Source organism: Diospyros lotus, chromosome 10 (genome assembly GCF_014633365.1).
Source record: "Diospyros lotus cultivar Yz01 chromosome 10, ASM1463336v1, whole genome shotgun sequence".
NCBI lineage: Eukaryota > Viridiplantae > Streptophyta > Magnoliopsida > Ericales > Ebenaceae > Diospyros > Diospyros lotus.
Genome location: NC_068347.1, coordinates 25,680,187 through 25,698,781, shown reverse-complemented (window position 1 = coordinate 25,698,781; position 18,595 = coordinate 25,680,187). Strand labels below are relative to the sequence as shown.

Below are 18,595 nucleotides of genomic sequence, written 5' to 3'. Positions count from 1 at the left end.
TGAACCCAGGCTGCCACCACCTTGCCCCATCCAATCTCTCCTTTTCTAGCCTCTAAGTTCAAATCTTCAACCCAAAAAATCAAAACATCAAAACATATAAGTAAAAATTACCTCACCAAGCGCACAGTAGAGAGATGTGGCTGTAGGGAAGGCGATGGCGGCAAGTGCGACTGTAGGGAAGCGACAGAGGCGAGTGGAGATTGCAGAGAAGCCCAAATGCTGTAGAGAACGGTGGCGAGTGGCGGTAGAGATGTATGGATATATGAGGGCAATTTTGGAATATAGTTGGCTGCAACAAGTAATAATTCTGGCTACGAAGAGTAATTATTAAATTTATTTTAATTATTGTTGCGAATAGTAAAAATCTCGCTGTGAATAGAATTTCCCCCCATTTGGTGGGTTCACATGCTAGTTTCAATGATTGCATATGGAGTTTGACATTTTTGACATTTTCAATGTCTTTGGTGTGTTAAAGATCAATCAAACCCACTAAAGACAAAGTCAAGTCCAATAATAGGATGAGGCATATGCCTCAAAACTCATGAAATTGTTGAATCTCTAGGACGTTATCTATGGGAGAGTTTTGACAATTCGAGAAAACTGTCAACAATTCCGAAAGATCGTCGATTATTTCGACAAACTGGAGAAATTGTTGACAATCTCAATAGTAAGAAAGATTCCAATAGACTTAAAGGTTTTCTGAGTACCTCCCCCTCTTGTAGGGAAGTCTCGAATAAAATGCAAACATGATAAATTTCGATATCTAAAAATCTATTCGAAAATTTCGTAAATGATAGTCATTATCCATAATAGTCATAATTGTAGTTGATCTCGAAATACCAATAATGTTTATCATGAATTTTTGCATTCCTTTATAAATAGGTGGACTCTCATTCGAAAACTATATGTATCTTATGCTAGTTTCAATATTATTTGCAAACATTCTACAAAATCGAGTGCGTAATTCAAGCATTGAAGTGTTCATGCAGGGACCAACTATGTCATCTAACTGTATTATCTACTACATGATTCATAATGACATGATTAATAATTCTCCAATTGCACATATATTGTTGTGTCATAGTAATGAAATACTAAATTTAATGAAAGAGGAAAAAAAAAATAATAAAAAATGAAAGAGATAAGGATAAAGCATGTAAAAAAAAATCCAAACCACATAAGATAGACATAAATAAAAATAAGCATTGAATCTTACACTAATTTACACGTGTTTAGATGTGACTTTTATTTGATAAAATTGAGGCAACATAATAACACTTCATGCTAAACATATCATTAGGAGTCCAAATAAATTCAAGTCCCTTAATTGTAATTATCTCTCTATAAAAAAGTTTACTCAGAAAGGCTTACCAAACCTTGTCTCTGTATTTGAGGGACCAGTCGCAGTCGGCTAAATGCCCGGGCACCAGGTAGGAAAAAAACAAAGGGGGCAAAAATTGGGCCAACTTTAAGATCTATGTGATTTAGTTGGGCCTGACTGACAGCAAATCATACTACTGGATGGCTCTTCCTGGGCTTGGGGCCCATGTTGTCTGGCCCACATGCCCAATTTATATTACTCTCTGGGGGTTCAATCAAGCGGAATCCGAACTTCAAGGAGGGTTTTTCCCAAAACCCTAGCCATCCCAATTGAGAACACGAAGACGCAGAGAATTCCCAATTTGGATTCGGCGCTTGCTGCAATCCACGCCGCTGAAGCCATTGTTGCCTCAGAAGCGTGGTGAATTTCAGAATAATTGTTTTATTCACCGCGTGAGTCCATTTCCTTGCGTTTTTAAATTCCTTTAGTACATGTCCATTGAGGAATCATATTCCTTTAGTACAATATTTTTCTCATTTTGTAGAGGAACCACATATCCATTGGGATTAATCTGGTTTTGAACTCAGCTGCTGATTATATGTATATATATTTTTTCTATTTGAAGATATCAGTACCATCTGGCTTCTGCAACCTTTCTTTTACTTTACTATATTGTCTTAATCTGTTTCTTCGAGACTTTTGTTCGAATTGTTCATATGGAGGAAAAATGGCACTTGTGCTTCTTACACTTCATGAATGACCAAGGAAACATGTTGGTTTACACTTGTTGCTGAGTTGAAAACACATTGACTATCTTTGTTTTTTTGCTATGAATGCCTCAACTTATTTTAAGACCTGTGAACTTCTAATCGGATTTCTTCAGTTGCTATCGTCATCGTTTCTTTCAAATTTGGTTCCTGATTTATCCGTTTAGCTTTTGGAACCCGTTTGTTGCTTCCTATGTTATTTTGCTATATTCTGGTTATTTTGATGATTTGGGTAATTTTGATTTCTTCAAAATTTTGGTTTGGCTCGGTTATATTACGAATAAGACCAGTTATTTTGTGTCAGTTCCATATTGGCCAATAACTGATTGTAAAAACTGATTGCTCACCCCTAGCTGCAACCAAATGCAGCAATCTAGTTCTTATCTCATGCAGAAAACTTATAGCCTGAAATATTTTTGGCTGGTTGTCTGCTCTGTTACCTCTCATATCTATAAACTGATCTTTACTTTTTGCAGTATAAATGGCTGCTACAGCTTTTAGTAAGAAAAAGGGATCAAAGTCACAAAAACTTCATCCTAGGAAGAAGCAAAGGAATGAGTCTTTCTCTACTGGACATACAGAAAAAGATAATCTTTCTAGTGATTCTGAGACTGGAGATGAAGAAGTAACAGAGCATGGCCCATTTGATGAAGAAGAGGAAAGAATTGATTCAGGTTCTGAGGTGTCTTCTGATGGGGATGATCCGTTAGCAGATGATTTTCTCCAAGGAAATGATGATGAAGGTACTGATGTTTCTTGGTGAGACAATTTCAGATACTTTTTTGTTAATGTTTATTGATTTCATGTTTTGATTATTTGTATTTGTTGCAGATAAAGGCTCGGATATGGATTCTGATTCTGATGAGTCTGACATTGAGCAGAAGTCACGAGCTATTGAAGAAGAGAAGGCAAGAGAAGAAGAGGAAGCAGAGGCTGAATTGCAACTAAACATTAAAGAAGAAGCTGATGAATTCCGATTACCATCCAAGGAGGTCTTATAATTTAAACACTTATTGTTCTGCTATTGTTTTTATTGAATTTCCTATTTATTATCGCACGAGATTCCTGGTCATGCTTAATGGTGGGTTCTTTATGCAAATTTCATAGGAGCTTGAAGAAGAGGCAGACCGCCCTCCAGTTCTTCAAAGTCTTCAAAGGAGAATAAAAGAGAGTGAGTCATATGTCTATTTAAGACTTCATTCATTTTTTTTATCAAAATTACTTGCTTCTTGTATGTGTGTGTATTACATTCTGCCTTACCTAAAAAAAAAAAAAAAAAAAATTATTTGCATTGCAGCTGTTCAAGTACTTTCAAATTTTAAGGCTTTGAGACAAGAGGGAGCATCGCGGAAGGATTATGTGGAACAGCTCACGAGGGATTTAGGCACCTATTATGGTTACAATGAATTCCTGATTGGAGTTTTGGTGGAGGTAATCAGAAATCTGAGTAAATTATCAGTTAATTTTATGGTTTATGAGGATTTCTGTTGTGCGAATTTGTTTCTGCAGATGTTTGCAGTTAATGAACTTATGGAACTTATTGAAGCTTTTGAGAAGCCTCGACCAATATGTCTCAGAACCAATACACTGAAGGTGAAACTAACATTTTCCTGAGTTTGGACATGTATTTGTTTTATGTTTTATTGTTGACCAGGTTGCATACTGAATTAATTAATTTGTCTGGCTAAAATTTCAGACACGCCGACGGGATTTGGCTGGCGTTTTATTGAACAGAGGCGTAAACTTAGACCCCTTAAGCAAGTGGTCAAAAGTAAGGCCTGGTTTATGTCAGACTTTTTGTCTTCCTTGACATTTATGTAATTTATTCGGTTCACTGTCTCCCAAAATTGCAGGTTGGACTGGTTGTATATGACTCACAAGTTCCTATTGGTGCCACTCCTGAATATATGGCTGGTTATTACATGGTATTTTGAGTTGTTAAGTTGGTACTGCTGTTCTTCTTCCACCAACCCACCTTACAATACCACCCCTAACTTCAGTGAATTAGTCAATGCTTCTTATTTATTGATATGCTACTGCTCATAGTAAATTTGCTCACAGTTGCAAGGTGCGAGCTCATTTTTGCCTGTGATGGCCCTTGCTCCCCAAGAGAAGGAAAGGATTGTTGATATGGCGTAAGTAACTGTATCCTTTTAAAGAGCAATGTCTAGATTGTACTTAAAACTTTTTGCATGATCCTAAATTTAGTTTATTTTTTTCACTTGAGCAGATTTCATGGCTAAGGCTTTCTGTTCATTTGTTTTATTATACATATTTCTTTCCAGTTAAAAAATGCATTTTTTTAATCTTTCCTTTATTTTTATTACCTTTGTCTTGCTCTAGTTCTTCTTCTTTTATTTTAATATATTGATTGGTAACTTATAAAAGTGTCCTGCTTACTTTAGCTTTGAAAACTTGTAGCTGGCTTTCAATTCATTCTACACATTTTGCTATGTCAAATTTGTTGCATAATATAACTTTGTTATAACCTGTGGTTAAACCCTATAAGCAAGTTCTGTTTACTGACTATAACATTTTTCCTCAACACTTGTTTGTATTCAGTTTGATGTAATGGAAGTTTCATTGTGTTGAAATGGATTATTTTGATTGGGGTGCATTCACAATTTCCATCTGAGACACACTCTTTGGCATTCATGCAGTCATATAGGTGTAGTTTAACTGTATATGCTATCTATGTCTATCATGTCATGTGTTTACTTCTTTCTGTTTCCTTTATCTGTTAATCACTACTTGTACTTCATTGCAGGGCTGCTCCTGGTGGTAAAACAACCTACATTGCTTCTCTTATGAAAAACAGTGGTATATTTAAACAGACTGACTCAGTTATTTAAATTGCACCTTTTCATTGGTGTGGTCTTCCTTTATCTTTTTTGTCCATTTATTTTGTTTCCTTCCTGCGGGAGGGGGAAGGGTTAAATCCCTGATTTACTTAATATTCTTGTTATAGTTTGCTGGATTGAGTTTAATCTCTGCATTGTGCATTAGTTTGTCTTAATTTGTTTAATTATTGAGGTGGGCAAAGATGCATGGAGCAAAGTAGTTATCTTTGTTATGATACCGCTAAGTCAGAATCTTGAGCCCTTAAACTATTAGAAAGGGAGCCAAAAATGAATATTAAGCTCTCGAACACTCTCCCAAATGCAATTTTGTGGTTGGACATGGGCAAACTAAATCAAGTTGGAATAACATACCCTACAAAAGATTTCACAATAAGCACAATAATGTGGAAAAATATACACAATAATATTTGTACTGTTAACTCCTGGAATCATAACCCTGATACCATGTTAAGACACCCTCTAGCCCCAAAAGCTTAGGCTATGTTTGGGAGTTCTGGAGGCAAGGGGAAGGAAGGATTTGTAAAAGAAAGGAGAGGAAAGGAGGGGGAGTTACCTTTTGTTTGGTTGTTTAATGAAGAAAAGGTTCTCTTCCTTTGTTTGGGAGTTTAAGTAAAAATGAAAGGTAAGGGGGAAGGGTTATAATATTAAAATTTCAATGTATCCCTTATATTTTATATTTCAAAGCATAGCATAGAGAGCAAGAAAGTAAAAGAACAAATTTTTAATTAAAAAAGACTCACATCCCCTCCCCTACCCTCTGATTTGTTTTTATTTATTTATTTATTTATTTATTTTTTTTTGGGGGGGGGGTGGGGGACGACGAGATTTTAGATAAAGCAGGAGGGAGGAGGGGGATTGGGTCCCCTCCAATTCCCTTTCCCTCTTCTTCTAAAATATCTTCCAAACAAGGGAATTCTTTTCCCTTCTCTCTTCAAACCCTTCCTTCCCCAGTTCCCCTTCATCCTCTCAATCCAAACATAGCCTTAAGTTATGAAGAGAGGGGTCCAACAATTCATATCAAGCCATCAAAAATATACAGTGACCTACTCTTTATGCGTGGAATTGCTAATTGAGCCAACAGGAGGAATTTTTTAACCAGGTGGCATATTTTTTCACTTCCTTTTTCATTACAAGACCTTAATTTTGTTTTAAAAGTGAAGCTTCCTGTGTTCTGATGTTAAACTGTTCGTGCATCACTATCTTTTGTGCTCTCTCTCTCTCTCTTTGTCTCTCTCTCATCCGTACAAATATCAGTGACCCTTTCCTGTTTATTTTCTAATCCAATGATTCCTAGGTATAATTTATGCAAATGAGATGAAGGAGTCGAGACTCAAGTCGCTCACTGCTAATTTACATCGTATGGGGGTTACAAACACCATTGTTAGCAGTTATGATGGGAGAGAGGTAAGCATCTTACTTTTAACTCTTAATTCTTATTTAGTTTGAGTGTAAAGTCATTTTCTCCACAAGGGGAGATAGGGATGCATCTTGTTTTGTTTCCTTCTTAGTTCTTATCTAGAACAATATAAATGCCACTTTTTCTGTGGGTCTATCAAAATTTGTGTTCATGAGTGATAATTGTTGTTCCCAAACTTGGTTTCTTTTGTTTGAAAAACTGTCTTGATTGAGGTGGTAAAAGGCAGACCTGGCTTCAGATCTTCATTTAATAATTTGCATTAAATTTCATTGTTCATGCATCAGTACCAAGTGATATATATATATATATATATTTTAAATATTCTCATAAGGATGCTTCTTATCTCCCTTTTCCACCCTGACACTCTGCATACTCTCAGAAGAAAGTCCATTTTATTCCATGGCAATTGCTTGAGGTTCTCTTTGATCCCAATAAATATGGTCTAATGCTTTTATATTCTTTGGTTTGTCTTCTAAGTCCAGCTGCCCAAAGTTTTGGGTCAGAATACAGCTGATAGGGTATTGCTAGATGCCCCTTGCAGCGGTACAGGGGTAAGAAGCCAGTCTCTTTACCCATTTATACTCTATCCATCCTTGTCATTTTGTCTTAAAATAAATTTCAAGTTTCACTTGTTTTGCAGGTTATTTCTAAAGATGAGTCCGTCAAGACCTCTAAGACCTTGGATGATATACAGAAATGCTGTCATTTACAGAAGGTATATATATATATGTGATACCCATCAATATAATATATATTTTGTTTATTGATGAATAGTTTCAATTCATTGTCGCAACTTCTTATGGATAATGAAGGATGGAGTTAATCTTCTTTGATTGATCCAGATAGCTTGAAATAATGTTGTGCTGACTTCTCACTCTTGTTTTGTCATGCATTTTAAACCTTTTAAGGTGTTTGGGGGATCTATGTAAACTCTTTGAATCTTTTCCTGAATTCCTACTCTAATAACTGAGTTGTCCACATCTCAGCTTGCAAGCCTCAATTTGCTTGGAGCATGAAAATCCATATAGCTGTCTATGAGGTGACCTTTTGGAATTCCTACTAATAACTGAGTTGTCCACATCTCAGCTTGCAAGCCTCAATTTGCTTGGAGTATGAAAATCCATATAGCTGTCTATGAGGTGACCTTTTGGAATTTGCAAATGCCCTTGTTAGCTAATTAAATCCTTTTTGTAATGATAACTGAACTACAAAAACTTGCTAGATGAAAGGAGTGTTTGGCAATGAGGCGGGAGTTGAATTTAAGCCTCAATTCCAAAATTGAGCGTTTGGTAACACTCCAAATTTCTCAACTCAAGCTCGTTTGGGTTGAGTTGATATGACTGAACTCAACCTCACCAAAATGGTGAGGTTGGGGTCAGTTATGAAATTTTCCTTAAATATATCCATTTGACCCTTTTAAGAGAACTAATACACATTTTAATTCCCTCTTTGTCCCAATAAAAACCCTAACCAAATTTCTTTCTTTTTGTTAAAATAAATATATTTTCATATTAATTACATATTCTATAATTATAAATTATACACAAATTTATTAAAACACATTTTTAAATAATGTATTTCCATAACTATATTTTTTGTAAAATTCCCAACTCAATTTGATCATAATTTATCAAAAATATTTTTCGTAATTTATTTTCCGTACTTTATTAAAAAATATTTTTTTTGTAATATTTTTTAAGTAACTAATCTTTTTAGTCACTTAACATTTTAACTCAACTCAATTTGATCAAATTATTCAAAGATTAATTTATATATAATTAGTTTATATATATAAGTTAGTTTATACATATTTAGTATACAATTATAATTTTTATGTCCTTTTTAGTTAACATTCTAATTCAACTCAACTTTTGTATTTTACCAAAAACTTTTGCATGATCAAACCAAACCTCACCTCACCATTGGGCCAAACAAGGTTGAAGGAGGGTTTCAGAAGAAGTCTTATAAAGGGTTTTATAGAAGAAAACAATCCAAATTACTTGTGTACAGATTATTAAAGATATGCGTCAAGGAGCAAAAACATGTGTTAGAATTTTTTGGAGGGGATTGTTAGGATTAGGAGCGCTAGGATCCTCTCAATTCAATGCCAATCTCACACACTCTCTCACTCAAAATCAATCACAACAATAGAAATGAAAAACTGAATTGAAAACAGAATTAAATTAGTAAAAGAATAAGGGAAAGAAACAACCAAACCACAACAAGAGACAAGCGCAATTTATCCTGGTTCAGGCTGCGGAAACAGCCCTACATCCAGTCTCGGTCCGAGAGCAATTCCACTAGAAACCAATGTATGAATCAGTACAAGAAATACCCCTCCACTCTCTATCACACGAGTACACTGCTTTTACCGAGATTACAAAGTATTTTCTTGGACACAAGCCTTTCCTCTCACAACAATTCTCTCATATACAGAAAATAAAATTAATGATCATCTAAATGATTGCCCCCTGCCTTCCTTTTATAGACAATTTGGGTGGAAATTACAAGGTTTAATATTAGGCTACATAAAGACTAAAATACCCCTCATAATAAACACACAAGCTAGCCTCTCCCTAACTTAGTTTACTTTGCTGGTTCAATCACCCGAAGGATTTCCTAATTTCTTCTAACCTTCTAGATAGTTTACTCAATGCAAAACCTAACAAAGATATTGAGCCTTTTCCATTACAATTAGATTATATCAAAAATCCGCAATAAGCCCTTTTCTCTTTGCTCTAGTGATGGATAATCTCACTAATCACATACAAGAGAAGCGCCTTGGCATATGCTATTTGTATGCCACGTTGTGTTGATGGATTAGATAGAAGAAGGCACAAATACTAAGATTCATATATAGATGGGCACCTTAGAATTTAAAGGCTTCAAGTTGGGATGATTCAAGATCAAATATATAGAATGTATATTTAGTAAAAATAGAAATGTAAATGCTGTCATGGTGAGGCTTAAAGAGCAAGTCATAGCATTTAAAGAAATATTAGTTCAAATATTTTGGATCAATTATCCAAAATGATGAGAAGATCATTGAGGATGTTACCTATAGAATTAATACAAGATGGTTAAAATGGAGAAGTGCATTTGTTGTTTTGTGCAATAGTAAAATTCCATTAAAGCTAATCTATGGGGTGACTATTAAACTAGCTATGTTGTATGGTACAAATCGTTGGGGAATTAAGGAGCAACATGTGCAAATTATAGGTGTGACGATGATGATGTTATAGTGAATGTGGCCATAAAATAAATGTTAGAATTGGTATATGATTATATGTCATATCATAAGGTTAGTTTAACTTCTACTAAAGATAAGATGTGTGAGACATGATTAAGATAATTTAGTTATGTGAGAAGAAAACCAATAGATGCCTTTGTGAAGGGAGTTGATGAAATGGGAGGTGTTTTTAGTAAAAGAGGTAGAGGAAGACCAAAAAACATGGTGGGAAACTCTTATGGATGATATATGATATTATGGCTTTGCATAAGATATGGCCATCGTTATGATTTTGGATCGAAAACCAACCATAATCATACCATCAAACACACAAACGAATGCAAAATTTAACATGGAAAACCCAAATTGGAAATCACAGGTAGAAAGAATAAAATATCACTATGATGATATTGGTACAATAATAGTGATATAGTTGCGTTAAGTCCAAGGCATTGAGCACTTATTTATAGATCTAAACTCATTTGTAGATGTACACAAGGAATTATATTCGGATCAAAAGATGAGCCATGGGGATAGTTCTCTAGATGAGATAAATCCCAATCAAAATCAAATTTGATGTCCTAATCATAGTCAAATTTGAAATCACAATCACGGTCAAATTTGAATTCTGGATCACAATTATAACAAGCTCAACCTTGACACGAAATTTAAATATGAAATTATTCATAATTCTTTTTTCTAGCAAAATCACAGAGAATTAATCTCTTTAACGAATGCCAATCAAAACCGCATCACGGGGAATACTAACTAAATCCACACAATGTTTATTGCAGTGGATATCTTCACTCTTCAGCTACACTCAAAGTATAGATAACAAGATCAGCCTCAACATATCTTTATTGACATTAATGACTCCACATTCACCAATGTGAATCCACTTTAATGACTCCACCTTCATCTAAAACTATTTGTGCCAAAATTGCACGCATAATAACTTGCCATAGCAAGAATCTAATATTTCGGCCCAACAATAGAGTATCATATTTCAAGGTAGCCATTACGAAGATCAAATAACCCCAAATAATTTCAAATGATTGATAAATAAAACTTTATTAGACTAGGATATCGGATTTGGATAGTAAATCGGGGCAAATATAGGTTGGACAGATATGGTAGGTCGAATCTGGTTTAATGGATCAGATCTGGACTAACCAAATCTAAAGCGAGTTAGACCTTGGCAGGTCAACTGTGGTGTCAATCTACGGTGGTTGTAATGGTGGAGATTGATGATAGGGAAAGGCTAAGAGACGGTTTGCAATGGTTGCTCCAAAAGCGAAAATTGACGTTGAAAGGAAGGAGATCGATGGTGGTTGGCGGCGACAAAGAATAAGGCCGACAGTGGCAAGCCAGGAGACGACAACAGAGGTGGAGGTGGTAGAGACAACGATGGTGGCTAGGCAACAAAACCTTAGTTGTGGAAGATGATGAAAAAGTGCAGATCCAATGGTTGAGATTCGCCAATAGTTGATGGTTTGATCTAACGACTCTGATACCAGTTTGTTATGATTTTGGATCGAAAACAAACCACAATCAAACCATCAAACACACAAAACGAATATAGAATTTAATGTGAAAAATCCAAATAAAAGAAAACAACTGGCAGAAAGAACAAAATATCACTATGATGATATTGGTACAATAAGAGTAATGTAGCTACACTAATTTCAGGGCATTGGACACCTATTTATAGACCTAAACACATGTAGATGTGCACATGAAATTGTATCTTGATTAAAAGATGAGCTAAGAGGGTATTTCTCCATATGAGATAAATCCTAATCAAAATCAAATTTAACGTTCTAATTGTAGTCAAATTTGAAGTTATAATCATAGTCGAATTAGGAGTCTTAATCTCAATTAAATTTGAATTCTGGGTCACAATTGTAACATTCGTAGATGGAGATAATTAGCAAGTTAAAATCTATATATCTGTCCGACCTATTGGGATTAAGGCTTGATATGTTTGTTTGTTTGTTCTTGAAGCCCTCTTAAGATAAATATTAACTTTGTTTTTTTCACACTTCTTTTCCAATATGTAGAATGTGAAAGCTAATTTTTACTTTTTGATATTGTGTGAATGAATGTAAGATGTGAAAAGTTATTGGCTACATGTATGCTATATGCTATGTACCTGCCATATCCTAAGATGGATGTACAACCATACAAGGGAAGATAAAATTAGAAATGAGATTATTCTTAATAAGATTGGAGTGGCTCATATTGAAGATCAAATATAAGAGACATGATTAAGATGATTTGGTTATGTGTGAAGAAGGCCAATAGAGGCTCATGTGAGGCAACTTGATGGCATGGAACAACTAGTTAGCAAAAGAGGTAGAGGAGACCAAAAACAACTTGGTGGGAGACACTTGGGTTTGGTATTCAGTATATGGGCCCTTACTAAAGAAAAGGCATTGGATAGAAATAAATGGGAATCTAAAATTCATCTGGCTGAACCCACATAATGGGATAAAAACTTGATATATTGTTGTTGTTGTTGTGCCATGCCCAAGTATTGATGTTTGTGGCATCATAACCATGTCATGCGTTTATGTTTGTGCTTCTAAGCATAAACATTTCTGCCTGAAACAGGTAGAATCACTAAGCTTGTTCAACTTTTGGGGAAAAAAAAAACCTTCATAATGAAGAAGATTTTAGCATACTTTGACAGGGAAATACTTTGAAAGTCCTGGCTTCATTGAGAGAACTAATATTACACTACTGATGTTCCTCCTATCTGTAGGTACAATAATTTTTACAAATTGATTAAGGGCCCATAACTCCTGTTATTGCTTAAAACACAAGAATTTAGCTGGATGGCACTTGAGCCTCTTCCTCTTTCCAGTGGAGCTCATCACTAAAATTTGTATCTTCCTGGATATAGTGCAACGTTCTGTGCTTTTATCTCCTATTTTTTCTTTTAGCAAACATTTACTATTTGCTTATCTGTTTCACTGGTTTTATGATGAGAGATTTTTTCATTCTCCTGTTTTGTGTGCAGGAGCTGCTTCTTGCTGCCATTGACATGGTTGATGCTAATTCAAAATCTGGGGGATACATAGTTTATTCCACATGTTCAATAATGATTCCCGAGGTCTGTGTATGAGGAGACCCTTGGATACTCAATAATGATTCCTAAGGCTTCTTGCTTGAGGATTTACTAGATATACTGAATCTTGCAGAATGAAGCAGTTATAGATTATGCTCTGAAAAAGAGGGATGTAAAACTTGTGCCTTGTGGCCTGGACTTTGGACGACCTGGGTATTGCTGATATCTTCTAGCATGAAATTAACAAATAAAACATAAGTTTAGCAATTGAAAATTTTATTTGATGATACTTCTATGCATTGCCAGGTTTATTCGCTTTAGAGAAGGCAGATTTCACCCCTCTTTAGAAAAGACAAGGCGATTCTATCCCCATGTTCACAACATGGATGGATTCTTTGTGGCTAAGGTATATATTTTCCCCTGGAAATGATACTCCACACTCCAGAGTTTGTAATTTCTATTGCTCTAGTTGTTAATATTGTATGGGTTTTTCCTGTTGGTCATGGTTTTTATGCATGGACCACTAGTTCATTATACATATTTTTATATGTAGTTGAATTTCTCATAATGATGCTTTACTTGCTAAATGCACGTTGATTATCTCATATGGTTCAATGTTTTCCATTTCATGCCTATGAATGCATATTCAAATTCAATATCTGAGCAGCGTGGAAAGCCTTTGACCTTTTTTTTTTTTTCTTTTTTTTTGCATTTCATATAGAGTCTATGAGTTTAAAATTCTGTTAAAGTGGCTTGTGGAAAGAGTTATTAAGCAAACTCTTGGAAGCCTTTCTAGCCTCTGGTCCTTGTGAAATAACTGATTATGGACTGTCATATTGATGTGGCAATTTACAGCTTGGCAAGGGCATGAGTTTAGATTGGATTGCCAATCATGACCTCTGCTTACTATTGAATTTACTTCTTGTTAGTTTTGGAATGAGCTCCCACACCCTTTTCTTTGTTTCCTTCCTTTAGCAGTGGCAAGTGTAAGCCTATATACAAAAATGATCCTCTTCAAACCCGTGCAAAGAGGAGAGTCTCATACATGGGGGACAACTTTTTCTTTTTATGGAGTGATGGAGGCATAACACCCCTGGAGGAGCCTTGAATTTTGCTTTATAACTTCAATGATTTGATAACTGATAATTTTGCCTATTTGGAGAAAACCCAAAGGCTGTGGTGCATTTCCACAGTAATTGAGAAGTAAGGGACAGTCTGCTGGCTTAAATGCATTCCCCAAATATGTGCAGCTTCGGTTCATATTAAATTATTTTATCTAAAAATAATTGGAATTTGTTATGGTATGCTGCTGGTTGGACTTGGAGATATTTTCTGGTTCTCTACAATCCAGTAGAAGAAATGGTTGCCTTGGCTGAAAAAGTTCGTTACTTGTATTTGTTTCTTGCAGTTGAAGAAACTGAGCAATTCCAAGCCAAATCAAACAGGCTCTGAGCCATCAGCAACAGAGGAACAAGTTGCTGAGCCAATTGATTCCACGGTCACCGAGAATACTGGAAAGGAAGCCCAGCTACATTCACGGAAAGCAGCCCTTCCTGAAGACAGTGCGAAATTGGAGAAGGGCAAAGGCCTTCCTGGAAATGAGAAACATACGTCGCCATCTTCCACCAGAAAGAGGAAGACAATGAAGAATCCTTCTGTAAAGAGAATTCCAAAAGCAAGGTGAGCCTCTCTTCACTAAAATAATTGCCTTTTAGCAACCGTCAAGTCACTATTGAACTAATACTTGGCATTTGGAATCCCACATTCCTCTTTAAACAAAACATATTCTCCCTTTGATTGGAAGAAACAACCTCGGATTTGGTACCAGTTAGAAGCTACATACATATTGATCTCTTCCAAATTCTTTCAGAAAAGAGAAGCGACAAGCTTTGAAACAAGACAAGCGAAAAGCTGGGAGGGCAAAGAAGAAATGACCGATTTTGGCAGAGGCAAATGAAGGAATGGCTGGGGTATTCGTGGACCACCAATCATTGCTCGGTATCCAAAGAGAATTTAAGGGCTAAAGCCTCTGCAATACGATATAAAACCAACCACAGGACCATGTCACTTTACTTCAATCTGCTATGGCGGCCTCAGGCATTGGCTGCCTATCTAAACTTCCAATTTCCTGTAACATAGTAATGGGGGCAGAGGTTAGGCCATGGAAGGCCGAAAGTTTTTGTCAGTTTTGCATTCTTCCCTAGTCTATGCAGCTGTTGTATTCTCAATAGTTCTTTTTATTCGTATTGTTTATGTTGGATCAGGATCTCTAACGAATTCAATTATCAGATTCACGAGTGGGTTGATTGATTTGAATTGAACCAAAATTACATGAATTTCCTAGCATTTTGGTATAAATCGACCAAAATTATACCATCATGAAGATTGGTATAAATTGTGGAGGTCCATGGAATGAAAATCGATAAAAGAAAATTATTCAGTTTGTTTGTGAAAACTTTAATTTACTGTTCATCAAAAGCCCGTCGGAACTTAAATATATATATATATATATATTGGAACTTTGTTAATGTTATTATTTTTAATGTACTTGTTTGTTTTCTCATACAAGAAGCAAATATCTTGGTAATTGACTCGATTGATACTAAATATTTTTATAAAATGAGAAGTTATGTGTTTGTGCTAAATTCATGTTAATTATGAGAACTTGACAAAAATTAATTAAAATTTATGGATTTATATAGTTCATCATCCTAAAGAAGAGATCAAGAATGTAGAGTTTCATGTAACCATGTTATAAATAAATACAAAAATTATAAAATGGTCATTTTACACTGTGTAACTACTATTAAATTTATAAGTAATTATTAATTTATAAATTGTCCGAACCAATTTTAACAAATTATTTTTGAGTCAACATATTATAAGACAAAAACTAAAAAAATCATATAATATAAAAAAAAAAAATCACATGTAGCAACTAACTATATACTTTGCAATGTGGAAGCATTGATTTTAATTAAAAATACATATATCTTTTAATTTTCATTATTGAATTAACTTGTTATAATAATAATATTTATTCCATATAAAAAATAAATAGATAAAATAAAAAGTCAAATTAGTAAAGTCACTCGATTGAGTATTACTTATGGAAATTTCATATTAAATTGAAATATATATATATATATATTAAAAGTTTTAATATTAAATTAAAATAAAATGAAGTTATTATTTTAAAATATATTGTTGTTCTCAAGTATTTTGATTTTGACGATAACAAAGATATTTTATATCAAATCTAAAATTGGGTTCTACAAATTTTACAACTTTGTAAATGTCTGAACAGTAACACTCAAATATTTAAAAAGCAACGGATGATTGAAAAGAATACTAATAGATGTCTGAACTAATTAACTATGTTTGAACTTTGATATAGACATCTCAAACATCTAAAAAAATAGCTAGAATGTAGCTTAATTTTAAGATTTCATACAAATATTTGAAAGTTGTGTCATGACATCTTAAAAGTGTCCAATATCTGATCTAATCTCATATTTTCAAGCAAACGTTTGAAACCTAAACTACAAACATCTTAAGCATGTCCAAAATATTTCCTACACAAATATTTGGATTAAGGGAGATAAACGTTCAAATAATGTCTAATAAGTGTTATTATTCTTGAAATTTATTCAAATTAAGAACATACATTTTAAAAAATTTATAGACATCTTAAAGGGTTGCTTCAGACATCTTAAAAACTTATAAATGTTTTCCTTCAAACATCTTAAAAACATACAAACATGTAAACAGTTATTACAAAAAACACTCTTAATTTAAGGTTACCTGGACACTTAGATCCAAACTCTCATCTAATTCTTATATGTTTAAAACACTTAGCCTGTATTTTCTTTACGTTTTTTATTTTTAATTTTGAATTTTAAATTCATTTTGAATTTTTTGTTTTGATAGTCTGTTTTCAAAAAATTAAAAACGTGTTCTTTTTATCGTTTTTAAAACAAGAAATTAAAAAAATGTGTTTACTTTAAAAATTTGAGAAAAATTATTTTATGATATTTAATTCAATGAATTTGATTATTAAATGATAAAATTAACTACTTTTAATAAAATTTTAATTTTAATATTAAAATAAAATAATAAATTTAATTAATAAATTACTAACATCTAAATGATAATTTATATTAAATATTATTACAGATAATATATTTAATATACTTAATAATATACTATGTTATCCTATATTTTTAATTATAATATAGATATACTATATTTTTAAAATTTTAAATAAATATATAATTTTATTTTTGAAACTTAAGAATATTTTTTTTCTTTTTTTCTCTTTCTTTTTTAGATGCAAAACATGAAAAATGGATTGTATTTTCCATATTTTGGACTTAGAGATTGTTTTGCCTGAAAATAACCAAAACAATTTTGTTGTTTTGAGTTTCCTTTATAATTTTTTTATTTTCAAAAAGTATTTTTAAAAATGACAAAGTAAACCCATTTTCATTCTTTTAGAAAATTAAAAACTAAAATTGGTATGAAAACAACAAAGAGAGCGGAACTTTAGTCTCTCTTCAAGATTCTGTCCTAATTATCTCTTTTATTTACAAATAAGTTAAAAAGTTGAAGATATTTCTTATTTTAGTTTATTAACTTTCTGTGTCATTTTTCACTATCTATGTATAATTTTAATATATGTTATCTTAAGATAAATAGAAAAGTTAATGAGAGATGAATTAAGTTTTTTCACCTTTTATAAAATAAAGTTGATTGAAATAAACTAAAAAATAATGTTGTAAATAAATAAAAAAATGGTACACATAATATATAGTGCTTCAGTCTTAACTGCCTAATTCATTATTTTGATCCACGACCAATGATTTTGCAAGCACGTCCACTAGTGTATTTTATTACCTTGTAGTTTTAGCAGACTCGCTACAAATATTTACACTTAGTTTTTTTACAAATGGTTCAGCCACAATCATAATCTTTTTACGAGATAAGGTTTTACTTTTACAAGTTGGCTTTTCAAATAGGCTAAACCATAACCACTACTTTTTAAAGGCTAAGGTGTAATTTTTTACAAATTCATAATGAGTTTATGAAAGAATATTTAAAGAGAATGATGAATGATATAGTAAGCACGAAAGCTATTTTCTTAACTAAGAGAGTTACAAAATTTGAAATGATGCTCACTCTCAAATAATTTATCACATAAATATTTTAGAATGAATAGCTCATGAGAAACAAGATTAGAGAATAAAGAGAAATCGTGAAATTTGTTTGAAGTAGTATAACACGTGTGTTGTTCAGATGTAACTGTTTGAAGTAGTATAACACGTGTGTTGTTCGGATGTAACATTTTTCAAGTAGCCATTTCTCCTATATATATAGAGTTCTTGTGCTGAATGTTAGTTGACATAACAAATTTAAAAATGAATGATCCATTTTGTCTCACAAGTGCCACATTTTGTCTCTAATAGCTTTATACAACATTTAATAATTCATGCAAATAAATCTATGTTGTTTGATTAGTATTTAATGATTTGAAAGGTGTAAATTGTCAAGCATTGAATGCACTCAATGGTTATAAATTTCAAATTCAGATGACAGTTACTTGACTGGGTTAAAAAAACACTCGACTAATGAAAAACCTTCCAATCGATTGAATAAAGTAGGTAATCGATTATGTAGAGTTTACTCGAATATGACCAACCAATACTCGATTAACGAAACCACTGAAAGCACATAATAAATACTCAACTATTAAACTATACTTACTTGACTAATGGAAGTGTATACCCAAATATAAATATTTTATACCAAATTAATTTTGAAGCACATAAACTTAACCATATTCAGTCAAAACTTTACTTGACTAACTCATGAAAATGCTCAAATGAGTTTAAAAGATACAGAGAGTATGCATAACTCGCTCGACTGATAAA

General features: G+C 33.2%; 1 protein-coding gene across 1 annotated transcript; it reads left to right on the top strand.

The window, feature by feature from the left end:
* The first annotated feature begins 1,612 nt into the window (after positions 1–1,612).
* LOC127811675 (26S rRNA (cytosine-C(5))-methyltransferase NOP2B-like) lies at positions 1,613–14,975 on the top strand. Its single transcript, XM_052351758.1, has 18 exons — positions 1,613–1,773; positions 2,565–2,831; positions 2,920–3,080; positions 3,196–3,259; positions 3,386–3,519; positions 3,598–3,681; positions 3,785–3,859; positions 3,942–4,013; positions 4,150–4,223; positions 4,856–4,908; positions 6,244–6,353; positions 6,849–6,917; positions 7,007–7,081; positions 12,618–12,710; positions 12,799–12,878; positions 12,972–13,071; positions 14,074–14,345; positions 14,536–14,975. Exons 2-18 carry the CDS (start codon positions 2,570–2,572, stop codon positions 14,597–14,599), a joined length of 1,842 nt encoding a protein of 613 aa, XP_052207718.1. The 5' UTR covers positions 1,613–1,773; positions 2,565–2,569; the 3' UTR covers positions 14,600–14,975.
* Positions 14,976–18,595: the final 3,620 nt, after the last annotated feature.

Excerpts from the sequence above, each read along its gene's own strand:
- LOC127811675 (XM_052351758.1), top strand. The coding sequence starts at position 2,570 with ATGGCTGCTACAGCTTTTAGTAAGAAAAAGGGATCAAAGTCACAAAAA. Across the intron at positions 7,082-12,617 it reads AATGCTGTCATTTACAGAAG|GAGCTGCTTCTTGCTGCCAT; the intron begins GTATATATATAT and ends TTTTGTGTGCAG. Across the intron at positions 14,346-14,535 it reads AAGAGAATTCCAAAAGCAAG|AAAAGAGAAGCGACAAGCTT; the intron begins GTGAGCCTCTCT and ends AAATTCTTTCAG.